Source organism: Schistocerca piceifrons, chromosome 6, assembly GCF_021461385.2.
Source record: "Schistocerca piceifrons isolate TAMUIC-IGC-003096 chromosome 6, iqSchPice1.1, whole genome shotgun sequence".
Lineage (NCBI taxonomy): Eukaryota > Metazoa > Arthropoda > Insecta > Orthoptera > Acrididae > Schistocerca > Schistocerca piceifrons.
In genome coordinates this window covers 127,985,161-128,000,814 of record NC_060143.1, presented here as the reverse complement: position 1 = coordinate 128,000,814, position 15,654 = coordinate 127,985,161, and the positions used below count along the sequence as shown (strand labels likewise).

General features: G+C 39.9%; 1 protein-coding gene across 1 annotated transcript in view; it reads left to right on the top strand.

The window, feature by feature from the left end:
• The window catches only part of LOC124802986, a 30,705-nt gene extending 19,783 nt beyond the window's left edge, over nucleotides 1–10,922 (top strand). The window contains exons 6-8 of the mRNA XM_047264086.1: nucleotides 2,323–2,759; nucleotides 9,014–9,099; nucleotides 10,760–10,922. Of these exons, the coding sequence (XP_047120042.1) occupies nucleotides 2,323–2,759; nucleotides 9,014–9,099; nucleotides 10,760–10,887 (651 nt within the window). The 3' untranslated portion in view covers nucleotides 10,888–10,922. The remainder of the gene's footprint in view (nucleotides 1–2,322; nucleotides 2,760–9,013; nucleotides 9,100–10,759) is intronic.
• The last annotated feature ends 4,732 nt before the right edge of the window (nucleotides 10,923–15,654 follow it).

The following is a 15,654-nucleotide window of genomic DNA, read 5'->3' as shown; positions in this document are numbered from 1 at the left end:
CAGTAGCTGGCATGTGGGAACCGTGCCGGCTGAGAGTGTGCGGGCTGGTGGCGAGCCAGCCATCAGTGCACAGGCCAGCGCTGTCTGGGCGGAGTGCAGGTTAGTGCAGGGCCGGTTTGCAGCGGAGTCGCGGGAGGTAGAACAGAACCACGGCCAGGTGTCAGGTGTAGCGGAGGATGAGGCATCTCCACACGTGCCTGACCTGACATTAAAGTGGCACGGAAGTCTGTGGTATACATGTAGGCGCCCCACAACTGCAGCGCTGTTTACCATGATCTATACAGCATGTAGTGCCACAGCCTGCACCCCAACTTGCTGGGCAACTGCTGTAGGCTCGGTAGTAGTCAGTACTGCTATCTGTTGATAAACAGCTGCCTGAGGTAGTGCTGACGCCTTTCCTGGCCCACAAAGCGTATCTGCTAATGTGATGGCTGAATGTGCAGGGGCCCAGCCCTACATATACTGTGCTGTAACACCAACACTCTTACACAATAATACATGGAGTGAAATGTTAGAGCATCCATAGTTATACCACAGCAACAAAAGGTGCCTTAATAAGCAATGCTTGGCTTTTGAATTCTTACAACATATGAGGGGCATTTGAAAAGTCTGCAAAAATAAAATCTACTTACGTGTTTGGGATAAACCTTTTTTATTTTTTGACATAGTCTCCTTTTAGACTTATTCACTTTGCACAATGCTGTTCTAATATGTTGATCCCCTCCGAATAATAGGTATTGTCCAAGTCTGCACAATAGCTATTAGTTGCTGCAATCACCTCCTCGTTTGAATAAAATCTTTGTCACGCCAGCCATTTCTTCAAATTGGGGAACAAATAGTAGTCCAAGGGAGCCAAGTCTGGAGAATAGGGGCGATGTGAAATGAGTTGGAATCCTATTTCCATTAATTTTATGACCACAACTGCTGAGGTGTGTGCTGGTACATTGTTGTGATGGAAAAGGACTTTTTTGCGGTCCAATCGCCAACATTTTTCAGGCAGCTCGGTTTTAAAATGGTCCAATAACGATGAATAATATGCACCTGTAATAGTTTTACCCTTTTCCACATAGTCAATGAGGATTATCCCTTGCTGCGAATCACAAAAGACAGTCGCCGTAACCTTTCTGGCCGAAGGAATGGTCTTCGCCCTTTTTGGTGCAGATTCTCACTTGGAAACCCATTGTTTAGATTGTTGTCTGGTCTCAGGAGTATAGTAATGTATCCATGTTTCATCCACAGTGATGAAACAATGCTTAAAGTCCTGCGGATTCTTCCTGAGCAGCTGCAAACCATCCTTGCAACACTTCACACGATTCCGTTTTTGGTCAAGCGTGAGCAATCGTGGAACCCATTTTGCAGATAGCTTTCTCATGTCCAAATGTTATGCACTCATTCATTCGATATGCTCACAGCACTAGCAATCCCACGCTCCTTAACTCTTCTGTCATCCTTCACCCTATCATGGATTTTATCAATGATTTCTGGAGTCGTAACTTCCACAGGGCATCCAGAACGTTCAGCATCACTTGTGCTCATATGTCCGCTCCGAAAATTTTGAACCCACTTATAAACTGTTAAAATCAAAGGTGCAGAGTCACTGTAATTTTTATCAAGCTTCTCTTTAGTCTCCTGAGGTGTTTTGCCTTTCATAAAGTAATGCTTAATCACCACACAAAATTCTTTTTCATCCATTTTCTGACGATCACTCAACTTCCTTGATACACACGAATGCCAGACACAAAGAAATAGACCAATATGGCTGAAACTTGGTGTGCATTCTTTCAAAAGATGCTACTAACTAAACATGACCTCAATACATGTCGGTGATGTTATCTTTTGGACTTTGCACGGACTTTTCAAACGCCCCTCGTAAAACGTAAATCAGTATGGCAAGGTGAGATGTGAACTGTGCCCCACCTTGCTCAGTTGTTCGCATGAATTCGAAGTTCTTTGAGAAGGATGTCATAAAGATGTGTAAGAATGAGAACCTGCTGTAGTGTCATTATACAGATGACTACCAGAGGACAAAATAGCCCATATCCCAGCAAGCATTTATTTCCAGAAATGGTTGTAGGACCTAATTTTGAGTGGTACTACCTTTGTAAAATGTTAGACACTTTTTTCAATACCCTGTATTGTTGATTATATTCTTACTTATGCAAATAGGTGCTGAGGAACAATCTGCTTGCCATGTTAGTTGTTATTATTGGCAGTTATGCTTATGAGTATGTGTCATAATTTGTTTCTTTTCTCTATCACATAGACAAACTTAGAATCTTGTATTGTTATGTTCCTCACAATATGTGGATTTAATTTTTGCAGGGTGGCTCAAGTGAAAATGAAGCAAGCAGTGTTGGCTCAAGGGTGAACATACAGCAGAAACTGCAGGAAAAGAAACAGAAGCAGTTAGCAGAGCTTCGGATAATTGAGGAAGAAATAAAGCAGGGTAAAATACAGAGACCAGGTTCAGGTGCACCGTCAGGTGTCGGCGATGACTTTGGCTCACTGCCTCGGCAGCCGATACCGAGAGCTAAGCGACACAACCAGGGTGGTTGGCCACCACCGACACCTCCGAGTTCCAGAGCTCTGCCACCACCATACTCTTACCATTTACTCCCACCCCCACGTGCGAAGCATCGTTCCAAAACACCTGAGATTCTCCTGGCGCCTCATTACCTCGAGGGCAACAGCATCTACTGCAGCTGGGAGCACGAACGAGGCCCTGTATATCGGTTGTCAGATGATGACCACATGGACAGGTGAGCATTGTTGAGAATTGATATTTTCCTCTGTGTTACAGTAATGGAATTGCACCCACTGTTGATAAACTACTTTCATTACATTAATGGTTTGCGGAAACCACGGATAAGCTAAGATTCTATATCTGTGGCCTGTTTTATGTCTGTGAGCTTTCAGTATTTTTTCCAAGTGACTAAATAAACAGTTTTTGTTTCTCGTTTTTCTTTTCTAAAGTTAAGGTTAACATCTAGATTGAAATCAACCATTAAAAGTTTTCAGTGCCTCGAAAAACCATCCATAGCTGCAAATTTCATTAAAAAAATTTTTTTTTGTTTACTCAATCAATAGTTTTGAACTGGGGCCTATTTTCAAATCATTGTGCATGGACAATAAGTAATGTACTGTACTTTTGTTTAGTAACACAATGTACTGCTTTGGGAATTAGAGGAAAGGGGGGGGGGGGGGCCTTCTCCTTTTTGGTAACGTGAGCTGTAACTATTGAATCACTTTTTTTTCACAAAGTTACTTATGCAGTTAGGTGGTGCCTTCGACAACTGCCGATATTTCTACAGGTACACATCCTGTCATTTTCAACGCACAAATGTAACAAGGAAATGTTGTGCAAAGGAATTTAAAATCTTGGTTTGTAGAGTGTATCCAGAAAGGCAACTATCTCTCTCTCTCTCTCTCTCTCTCTCTCTCTCTCTCTCTCTCTCTCTCTCTCTCTCTCTCTCTGTGTGTGTGTGTGTGTGTGTGTGTGTGTGTGTGACTGACATCAGAAGTTATTGATAGTAATAACCAACAGGTGAGATAGCATTAACTCTGTCCATACCGTATGTTTTCTGACAAAGGACAGTGGCCTTCCATTGCATCTGTTTGACACATAATTTACACCTTTTTTTACTTATTTGGTATTCTTTCAGCTTCATTTTCATTGTAAGGTATAGAAAATTCATCTTTCCCACAGCAACAGCAGGTGCACTAATAGTTATGCCAACTGACCAAAATCCAGAAAATCTGAATAGTTAGTTACGCGGTTCTGTTTCTTCAACGACGTTATGTGTCCTGCAGTAACAGCAGGTGCACTGAGACAAGTAGGCTAGCCGACTAAAATCCAGAATGTCACTTATATGAAAGTGTTTCTTCAACAGCAATCTGTGGGGAACATGCCTTTTTCAATAAGTTTATCGTGGCTGTGGACCCAAGTTGGAGGAGAAAATAGAGTCAGTTGTCCTCATTAGAGTGGTTTTACAAATGCTTTCATTAAAATAGTTTGTGTACATATGTTATGGCATTTTTTCTTCTTTTTTCGCAACACCACTTAATTGCCATAATGATTGTGGGATTTCCATCTGTATAAAAACAAATGTGTCAGTTTTAAATAGTCCATTGAATGGTAGTTCTGAAGTAGCTAACTTTATAGCCTATAGAATGTGTATCTGTTATATAAGGGTGTATTCTTGTCACACAGTTTTGCTTCAGAAGTTGTTGTTACTCTAATATTGCCTGTTTTAAGAACCAGAGGTAGTGGTTGTTAAGGTAATCCTTATAAATACTGTAGCACAGAACCACTAATATTGGGAACTTAATCCTCAGCAACACGTTTAGGGAGTCAAGCTTCCGTGATCTGGCTGTCTAAGTTAATCCTACATAAACATGTGCTGCACATTCACTGAAGCATTTCTTCAGTAAAATGTTAAACACCAGTCACAGCAGCTCTCTCCCTGTGCACTGTTAGTTCATAAACATGTGTAGGCTCCAAGAGACTTATTCCATAACACTCCAAAGATGTTACAGAGGATACGGAGAGACACCATACCAATGCTTATTGATGCAGAATCATTCCCATATATCATACTAAGACCCTAAAGAAGGTTCTTTTTTTTAAAAAAAAAATCAAGAACGTATTACCTTTCTCACCAGTTTGTATATTAAGTCCATTATCAGACTTAAGCCAGTGGATTACTGTTTCATGTTCCTCAAGCAGGTAGAGTTTCTTTCCTTTCTTATCTACATGCATCACCTCTGAGTCCTCTTGTGTGCCTTTCAGGGGGTGACTAGTCTCATATATATGTTTGGCAGCCAACGATCTGCTGTAGCTGCCCAATCTAGAAGCATTTGCATTCTCCCCATATTATGTCAAAAATTTCCTACCTGTTTGCCCTGTGTATTTCATAGGATGCACACTGTTTTTTATAAACACCTGCCAGTTCAGATTTACTTATTCCATTGCCTGCTTTGTGCTTTACACTGTATTTCATTACGTTTTGTACTGTGAATGCCAACTGGACATTGTATGGTCAAAAATTGTTCTCCAGTTTCTGTGAAATTTCCTTCAAAATGGTTATTACTGTTTATAATATTATATCTTCATATTACTGTGTTGTGCAGTTTTCCTATATAAAACCTTTAGTTATACATTACTAAACATGTTAACTCTGTAGTAAAAAGAAATCAAACATACATTACAGTCTGCCAAAGGGTCATGTAATAAGTATAGTACAAAAATATTACTGCTTTACACATCTTATCTTAAGCACTGCACATCATCATCATTTTCTTCTTCTTCTTCCTTTTTCGTGGCCTTATCCCATCTCATTCACAGGTTCAGAATGTTAATCTGGATTTCATGTAGCCCATCTGCCTGCATCAAGTGATATTCCATGTGAAACCATGTGAACATGTCCAAAGTATTTATAGATTGTGTAACCGATATGGAAGGTGGTACCTACCCAATGTTCACCTAGTTGGATATGAGAAAGCGCCTACAAACCACACGGAAACCACCTACAAACCACATGGAGGCTGGCTTGCGCACCTGCCCTCATCTTTACTTCATTGGGCAGATTCAGTCCAGAGCCAGCACACTGCTCCGAATCCTGGAAGTGGTGTGCTAATGTGTGTGACTATCTGGGCTGGTTATCTATAGAACAGCACCTATTGAAACATATTTTGTACTGTTTAAGCCAGTGAATATAATAGGATGGAAAACTGGTTATCAGTGAAGGGGAAAATGCTGCTTATTTATACATTTTTATGGTATAAAAAAGTTGCTTGAGGAAAATGGAAGTACTCTCTTTGTCAGAGGAGTTCCAGGACAGGATTTAGAAAAAATTGCAATTGCACTTGCAAAGTGATAATCCTGACTCCTATTGACGTAGTCACCTGGGCTATCTATATACAGCTGCCAGTGTTTCTGGAGGCCCTGCAAGTAACTGTGGAACTTTTCAGCTGTGATCCTTGTGAGCTCATTTGTCACAACCCATTGGATGTATGTGATATCTTGATGAAGCTTTCCTTTCAGTCGCCTTTTCATTCGCTGAAACGAAAAAATTGCAAGGCGAGAAGTCGGGCAACTATGGCGGAAGTGGGATGGCAATAACAGAATGTCTGGTCAGATACTCAATAACAGATAAAGCAGTATGGCGTGCTGCATTGTCACACAGTAAAAACCAGCCATGAGAATGCCACAAAACAGGGCAGTAGCATAGAATTGCTTGTCGCAAACATTTCAAGACTGCGATGTAAAGAGTTTCGTTCATGCTGGAGGAATGCGATGAATATCATCTTGATCCTCGGGGTTGTCATTTGACTTTTTTCGAGGCTAGTGAACCGAGCCCCACCATTCAGCTTTTTGATGCTTTGTGAGAGGGTCATATTGGTAGCACCAATTTTCATCCCCAGCAATAATCTTTGACAGAAATGTGGGATCACATCTGGCCCTATCCAGTAGTTCAGCAGAAATTCTTCGTCTTTCCTCTTTCTGTTTGTCTGTTAGTATGCGAGGCATGAGTTTTGCATTTTGCATTAAGTTTCTGTTTCCCTAAATTTTTTTGTCAAATCTATTGACACACATCATGATACAAATTAACTTCTTATGATATTCCATGCACATGATGGTCTTCTTGCAATAACTGCCTTACACGCTCCATGTTTACATCAGTATGTGCTGTAGATGGGCGACAAGCAATGGGATCGTGTTGCGCTGAATCTCTGCCTCCATTAAACCTTTTGTGCCAGTCAAAAACGTGACTTCTCAAAAGTGCCTTGTCTGCATATGCTTGCTTAATCATTGTTCACATGTCACTAGGGGTTTTCCTGAGCTTAACACAGAATTTAATGTTCATTCTGTGCTCACAATCAGCATCCATTGTGTCACAGTAACTAATGGGCAAAGAACCCAAACTGAGCACTGCTAAGCACAGCCCAACCACGTAGTAAGTTCATGCAGAAACATGGCCGAAGTCATTCCGAGGACTCACACGTACCAGGTAACATGAAAATAACATAATTAAATTTTGCTTGAGACATATGAGTCTCAACTTTCTGTACAGTAATGATAGAAGCTGAAGATATGAATCAAAAATTTGTGCCATGGCCACGACTTGATCCCGAGTCTCCTGCTTACTAAGCAGCCGTGTTAGCCATTACACCACCCTAACACTATAGGCAGCACAGCTGCACAGCTACCCTGGTACAATTCCCTCGCTAACATAAGCTTGAATTCATGGCTTCGGCCTATTTTCCCCATCTTAAACAGTCAGTATTTTCAATTTATTATGCACTGGAGATCCAAAGAAACTGTTATGCCTGCCTAGTATTTTGTAGGGACCCAGTAAGTTTGCAGAACTGCTGCAACGTGACGTGGCATGGACTCGACTAATGTGTGAAGTAGTTCTTGAGGGAATTGACACCATGAATCCTGTGGGGCTGTTCATAAATCCGTGAGAGGATGAGTGGGTGGAGATCTCTTTTGAACAGCACATTGCACGACATCCCAGAAACGCTCAATAATGTTCATGTCCGAGGAGTTTGGTGGCCAGTGGTAGTGTTTAAACTCAGAAGAGTGTTCCTGGAGCCACACTGTACCAATTCTGGACACGTGGGGTGTCGCATTGTTATGCTGGAATTACCCAAGTCTGTCGGAATGCACAATGGATATGAATGGACACAGGTGATCAGACAGGATGCTTACGTACGCTTCACCTGTCAGAATCATATCTAGACGTATCAGGCATCCCATATCACTCCAACTGCACACACCCCATTACATTAGAGAGCCTCCACCAGTGAACAGCTCCTGCTGACATGCAGGGTCCATGGATTCATAAGGTCATCTCCATACCCGTATACACGTATACATCCATTTGCTCGATACAATTTGAAACAATAATGGTTCGACCAGGCAATATGTTTCCAGTCATCAACAGTCCAATGACTGTGTTGATGGACCCGGCGAAGCATGAAGCTCTGTGTTGTGCAGTCATCAAGGGTACACGAGTGGGCCTTCAGCTCTGAAAGCCAATGTCGATGATGTTTCATTGATTGAATGGCTCACACGTTGGTACTTGTTGATGGCCCAGCATTGAAATCTGCAGGAATTTGCGGAATGATTGCACTTCTCTCTCGTTGAACAATTCTCTGCAGTCATCATTGGCCTCGTTCTTGCAGGATCTTTTTCTGGCTGCAGCAATGTCAGAGATTTGATGTTTTACCAGATTCCTGATATTCACAGTGCACCCCTGAAATGGTCATATGGGAAAATCGCCATTTCATCACTACCATGGAGATGCTCTGTCCCATTCCTCGTGCACCGACTATAATGCCGCATTCAAACTCACATAAATCTTGATAACCTTCCATTGTAGCAGCAGTAACCGATCTAACAACTGCACCAGACACTTGATGTCTAATATAGACGTTGCTGGCCGCAGCAAAGCATTCCGCCTGTTTACATATCACTGTATTTGAATACACATGCCTGTACCAGATTCTTTGGCTCTTCAGTGTGTATGTACAGGCATGATTTTCCCATTACATACAAAGCTGGTGTGGTATTCTAACACCGGAGAGCAATACTGACGATTTAAGAAGGGAAAAATAGGCTGATGACGTGGATTGAAGTTTATTTTAGGGAGGCCACTGGAGTAGGGTAGCGCATGCAAGTAATGGCTAACACATCTTCCTAGTAAGCAGGGCACCAGGGTTTAAGTCCTATCCATGGCAAAATGTTTAATTCATGTCTTCAGCTACTGTCGTTATCATATAAAAATAACATACGTTCCGTATTAGTATTGTAAACCCAGAAATAAAAAAAGACTGTCGTGGAACTTTTATGACATCACTTTAGCACGACATAGCTTCAGCTGAGTGTATGATATATTGTTTTTCTGAAGAGTGGTTGACGGATTTCTGCTGGGGGGATAATTAATTATTTAATGAAGTGCGGTCTTTCATTTCATTTTATGCTACAGCTGTGTTTTATCTCTTCCAGGGAGTGCAGCAGCGACCACGGATCGAGCTACTCGGAGGCGGCGGCCCGGGGAGCGAAGGATGCCGGCTGCGACAGTGGGAGTGCAGGTGCCCAGCAGGCCATGCTCATGTACAAGTCATACCGCATCCCGTCCGACATGGACTCGCAGATCTCGTTACCCCGCTCGTACACACTGCCCCGCGAGTTCAAATACTACCGTCGGCCCAAATCTCGCAAGGCCGTACGCTCAGAGCACTTTGTCGCGTCCACAAATTCTAGCGACGGTAAAATGTCCTTTGTGTTTTGTATGTGTGTAGCTGCTTGACCTTTCGTATTTGGCCCTTTAAGTAGATTGACTGCAGTAGTTTTCTGTGGAGACAAGTAAAGTCGTCTAATAACACTTCTGAATGGCCTCTGTGCCAGTTGCACACAGCTGAGCAAATTGTCACTTAAAACACTAAAATGAATACATTCCATCACCATATAGTGGAGAAAAGTTGCAGACAGGCACAGCAAAAAGACTACTGAACACACAAGTTTTCAGCCAAAAGGCCGTCTTCCAAAATAGACAACATACACACATTCATGCAAACACAGCTCACATACACATAACCACTGATCTTGCTTCCGAGGCCAGACTGCGAGCAACGTCACATGATGGGAAAAGCAGTCTGGGTGGTGGGGGTAAGGACTAGGCTGGGACGGGGATGGTGTGGGAGAGCAGAGAAAAGGTGAGGGACGGTGAAGTACTGTTTGTGGCTGCATACAGGGACAAGTTGGAGAGAGTGCTTAGCAGCTACGTGCAGTCAGGAGGTTTAGACAGAGAGCAGGGGGAGGGGGGGGGGGGATGGAAATGGAGAGAAGTAAACAGATGGTGGTTGCACTTGTGGAATAGAAAGCTGTGGAGTGGGAACAGGGAGGGAGATAGATAAATGACTAACGAAGGTTGGGGGCAGGAGAGTTATGGTGATGTCAGATATATTGCAAGAAGAGTTCCCACCTGTGCAATTCAGAATTGGGAATTGTCTGCGCAATATATCCTACTTTCCCATAACCCTCCTGGCCTCAACCTTCATTATTCATTATCCTTCATCCACCTATCCCCCACCATGTTCCCACTCTACAGCCTTCTGTTCCACAAGCATCTCTCCTTTTCCTTTCCTGCGCGTCTGGCCCCTCCCCCCTCCACCCCCTGTCTTGCCTCCTGACTGCACCTTGCTGCCTTACCCTCTCTCCACCTATCCCTGTATGCTCCCACAAACAGCAGTTAACTGTCCCCCACCTGTACCTTGCTCTCCCTTCCCCTTCCCCACCACAGCATACTCCTTACCCCCACCATCACACCCAGTTACTCACAGTCTGGTCTTGGCAGCCAGATACAGTGGTCATGTGTGTGAGTGAGGCGTGTTTACCTGAATGTGTATTTGTGTACGTTTTGCATTTCGGAAGAAGGGCTTCTGGCTGAAAGTTTTTGTGTTCAGTAGTCTTTGTTGTGCATGTCTGTGACTCGTCGTCTCCCCTAAATGGCGAATAGAAATCTATCCTTTTTCATAATACTGTCATTATTCCATCCTGGATTTACCATTGCTTGATACAATCCATCACATCACACAAGTTTATGCTGGAAAGGCAACTATTCAGTTTCATGCTTGCAGCAATTTATTGCATCAATTACATCATTTTTGTGACACTATCACCAACTTAAACTTCATAATAGTAGCTAATTAGTGCTCATCATATATACTGATTATACTCAATATTTTTCAGGGGATGTTGATTCAGGAGATGAAACTCCACATCACAACCACGAACCGCCTCAGCACCATTCGAGACCTGTGAGAATGCGGCCATATCGGGGTTATGTAAGAAGAGATCTGCATGAAACAAAACTGTGATTAGTATTTTTTATGTTACTACACTGTAAATTGTATTAATCCTTATTTATTTTGTTACTAGCTAACAGTATGATTCTCATTACATGCTGTGTTACGTGTTAGCAAATCTCATAGTTATTACTCAGTCTAAATCAGAAGCTCCACTTTCTTACAATTTCCTCAAAGGAAAAAATTTAAACAGAGGATATTACAGTCATTATGCAATAACTGTGTAGGAAGTTTATGCAGAAAAATTGGAAGAAGTAACAATAGAATCTGTTATGCCCACTGTCGAAAAAAAGTTAGTTATTAGTCTTTTAGACAAAATCACAGAATATTTTTTTATTCTGTGACCGTGTCTGAAAGAAATAAAAAGTAGTACATAATGCATGTCAATCATTTTCTCCATAGACAGATTGTAATTTTTCCCAGAGTTATTAATCCTTTTCTTACAACCATGAAAATATTCCATTGTTGAAATAATACTGAGCGGAAAGTAAACAACATTATGAGGAAAGAGAAGAACTCCCTCTGTAGAATCATCAGATAGGCATAGGAACAATGTCTCGAACTTGTGTACTTTGTCAGGGTACCCACACACAGCCTACATGTGTGCGGCTATTGCCATAGTGTGGTGAGTAGTTGTCTTTCCTTGTACAATTCAAATATCCCACTGAATTGGAATCAGATGAGGGTATTAGAATTATGTGATGTTGCAGAAGAATTTTAGTTTTGCATTTATTATGGTACATAAGGAAATAGCTCATCTGTAATGCAGGGAAATAGAGGTATCATATGTGCAACCAAAGTTTTTTCAATTAAGTGTCATTTCTCTCTCAAGATATCGCACATAAGAATCCCAAATGAGCTTGTGTGTGGTGTATAATTTCTATACTAATATGTTCCTACTTATCTGTCAGGAATACCTAATCAGTTTTATTTTATAACAAACAAGAAATCACATTCAATGTCTTGTAATTAATGTTGTGGTAAGAAGGAATTAATGCAACAGAAAATAATATTGATTCAAAATATTTTATTGAATTCCTTATCTGTAAGACTTTTCTCTTTCTGCATTTCCTTTCCATTTTTGCTGCCGTTTGGGAACTTGATGTCAGTGATTCAACACATTGTGATCTCTGTTCTTAATCGTATAACAAATCAGCTTAGATTTATATTTTGAGGCAGTTCTTTAAAAAATGGCAAAAACACTCAGTCTGATTTAAGTTCTTTCTATAATTGGCAAAGATATTGTACTTTTCCCCCATGTTCAGTGGTTCTTTTGGGAGTCTGGCTAACAGAATTTTAGTGCTCCATCCTCTTTTTATGGTGATTGAGATACTGATTAACACTGAACAAATCATTTTGACTGATTTTACGGGCCACATTCTATCAATTAGCTGAGTTGGTAGGGTATTGTCTGTAAAAGCAAGGATCTGGGTTGGTGTCAAGCTACAAAAGATGAATTTTAATCTGTCAAGGAGACTGAATGTAGTGGAGAATTAATTACTCAGTATGTAACTTTATAAATTTTATCCCAACAAATATTGTAAATTGTTTCCCAAAAAGAACACCACTTTTGGATCAAACAACAATGTAATAATTTATTTAAAGAATTATGTTATTTATGTCTCATTGTAAAGTGCATGCTATATGATAAACTATAAAATATAGTATTACTCATATGTTTAACACAGCTCTCATCCTAAGCTCAAGAATTTTTGGTGATTTGTTGATATGTATATAACAGCTTTGAAATTCATGTGGATAGATATCACAGGGTGACAAATCAAAGTATCTTAGTTGCTTATTCACACCCCTGTTGTGAGGAATCAGCAGTCCGAGAAAGGAATCCATTCTCCCAACAAACTTGCTTTTTTCCTCGCTGGATGCCTAATAGAACCAACCTGATGAACGAAGTATGCTTAACACTCACACTGTGTAATGAAGTCATTATAGCTGTGTTAATACATTGTTGTAACATTCTGTTTACTGTTAAATATTCAAAAAAGTACAGCAATATCTCCATTGCCCCAAAAGTCTCAGCAGCGACCCATGAATGCAACTGTTTGTAGTTGTTAACAAGCCTGCTTAAAAGAAAATGCACCTCACCACTAAAGCTGATTTTACTGGTGAAATTCTTGTCCAATCTCTGTTTCTCAAGTATCCTGTTGAGAGTTCTCAGAACTTAGGTAGTGACTTTGCTTAGTTCTTGAGCCACTTGTTCAGTAGCCTAACAGTTACGCACCATCTTACAGAATCCAGAGCATGGTGCTGCTCCTCTGAATGTTCTCTTGTTGAGAACACCTTGAAATCTAATTCAACAGATTCTGTGAAGCAGCTTCCCTCACATTGCTGTTGTTGCCAAAACAGCAGTATGAGTACAACCAGACAATTTAATCTACATTCTCTCTTTGGTACCGAAACTCCCCATATTTGTTTTTCCTTTTCTGAATAATAACATACTGTTCCATTGAATACTCTTTTATAAGGTCAACTAACGAGTTATAATAAACAGTGCCACCAACCAGACAAAGTAAAATTGGTAGAATATTCAAAATTTGTGTACTTTTAGGTACTCTGTATGTTCCTTTTTCCTGTAGGATAATTTGACTTCTGCAAATGAAAATGATGCAAGTTTGTATTATGTGTGACAGATTTCCAGTTTTTTCTGTGAAAGCTTTTTCAGCAATTCTGAGCCTGAGTGATTTATTTAAAAAGTGCCATATTTTTCTAATTTTATTAGCACAAACATCCTCATTATCCTTTATTAATCACCATTCGGGATCCATAAACTGAAAAATAGCAAACAGAATGTGGAAGAATACTACTCACCACATTGTTTTGCTGTCATTTTATGTATCTACATGAAAGTTTCTAACTGCTAGTTTCATGGTAACTGTTAATCACACTCATATGGTTCAGTTCTCATGGTGCTTTATGTATTTTGTTCTATTTGTATCTTTAAATTGCTGTGTGTTCTTGTTAATATGCTTTTATAAATACATTCTTGCATTGTGTGTTTGACATTGTTAAGAGAGTTGTTAAAAGGCAGCTTAAAGAATAATCATTGTTTCAGTATTGTTACGTTCCATTCTGGATTTTACATATCATTGTTTTATAGCTAAAAATTTGTTGCAGACTATTCATAATCTTCCTCACAGGATATTGATCAGCCTATAAAATTGAGGCATTTGCTAGGTATTAGCTATTATTGGCTTGGTTAATGTTTTCCATTATTGCTTTCTGCTGCAGAGAGATTTTCCCCCCACAGGATTAAGCCATATCACTCAAAATTTAAGTTATCAGCAAGATTCTGCATGTGTTCCATTTTCTTTGGGGCTAGTGCATCTACTCTTGAGGTGTGCTCATTTCAGTGTAATAGATTTTATTTGCTGCAGTGTGTGCTATTAGCAGAAAACAGAACTGTTTTCTAACCAGTTTTGTTTGCAATTTGTATGACATATATTTTTAAAGTGAATTACCTGTGGTAGCTTGTATATATTGATTTTTATTATTCTTCATCCAACTGTCATCTTAAATTCTTACAACATTCATTAGCAAGTTTTATTGTTCACTTGTTCAGATTTGTAGATAATGCAAGCACAATTTTTCTGTTACGCACATATTATGTCATTCGTTGTGTCTGCATGTCACTTAAAGTTCTTAAACTACTTGGTATTTTGTATCTGGAAGAATTTCTGCTTTATTCCAATAATTTTTTGATATTTTCAGTATTTTATTTCTGCTGAATATGCATATCAGCTATTATGATTCTTATATCAGTCAGGCGTTACCTTCACTTTTGTTGTCCTCATGTTATTTTGACTACACCCATTTTGATCAATATTAGTAGCATTGTCATCCATGTAAGGAAACATTTCCAGTGTTCATAAATTAGGCTGTGACCAAGTAGCAATTCACAAACTTTTATATAACAATTTATTATGTTAAAATGGCACAAAATTAATTGATCATGACATGATAAATTATTATATATACATTTATGAGGTCACACACTTCCATTTGAAAATGTTGATTATTGAAAATTCACTTGCAGAATCGACCATTGCATCCAATTTTTTTCTATTGTTTTGTATTATTGCTTGCTGAAAATGGCTAATCGCGGATTTACACACACTTTTACACTGCTTTAGAGTAGTGTAATAATGTGCTCTTATTTTTAAGCACCAGAGAAGTGTACTTGGACTAATAATACTTTTGGAAGTGCAAAGTAGAAATCAGTATTTTATTCTTTGGGCTGCACAATAAAATTAAAACTGTGTACACCATATACTTATTTGTAGCCAGGACAAAAGTACATAGTAAATCACCAACTGCCATAAGTTTGAGACTGCGCATGTCTGATTATACCATCTGATGAATTTATTCAGTTTTTCATCATTGTCGATCAGAGGACACATGCAGTTTATTTCCTTTATGTCGCAAAATTGTGGCATTATCCATAAACTAATTTAAAGCTGAAGAAACTAATTTTAGCTGTCTTGCTATTAATTTCTTCCCCTGGGACAAAAGCAGAATAGATTGAGAAATGTTAGAAAGGAGGGGGACACCACTCAGACCTCAGAATGAGAATTGCCCACCTGTTGTGAGGATAAGGGTAAATGAAACTGCTGTTCAGAAATCAGGGAAATGAATATCAAACAGAAAGATGCAAATAGCCCATGTTGTGTGGCAGACATCAAGTTCCTTGAGTCATGCTACAGAGCATGACCTTCCACCACCATCCCTCCCCCTTCTTTCTTACACACACACACACACACGCAC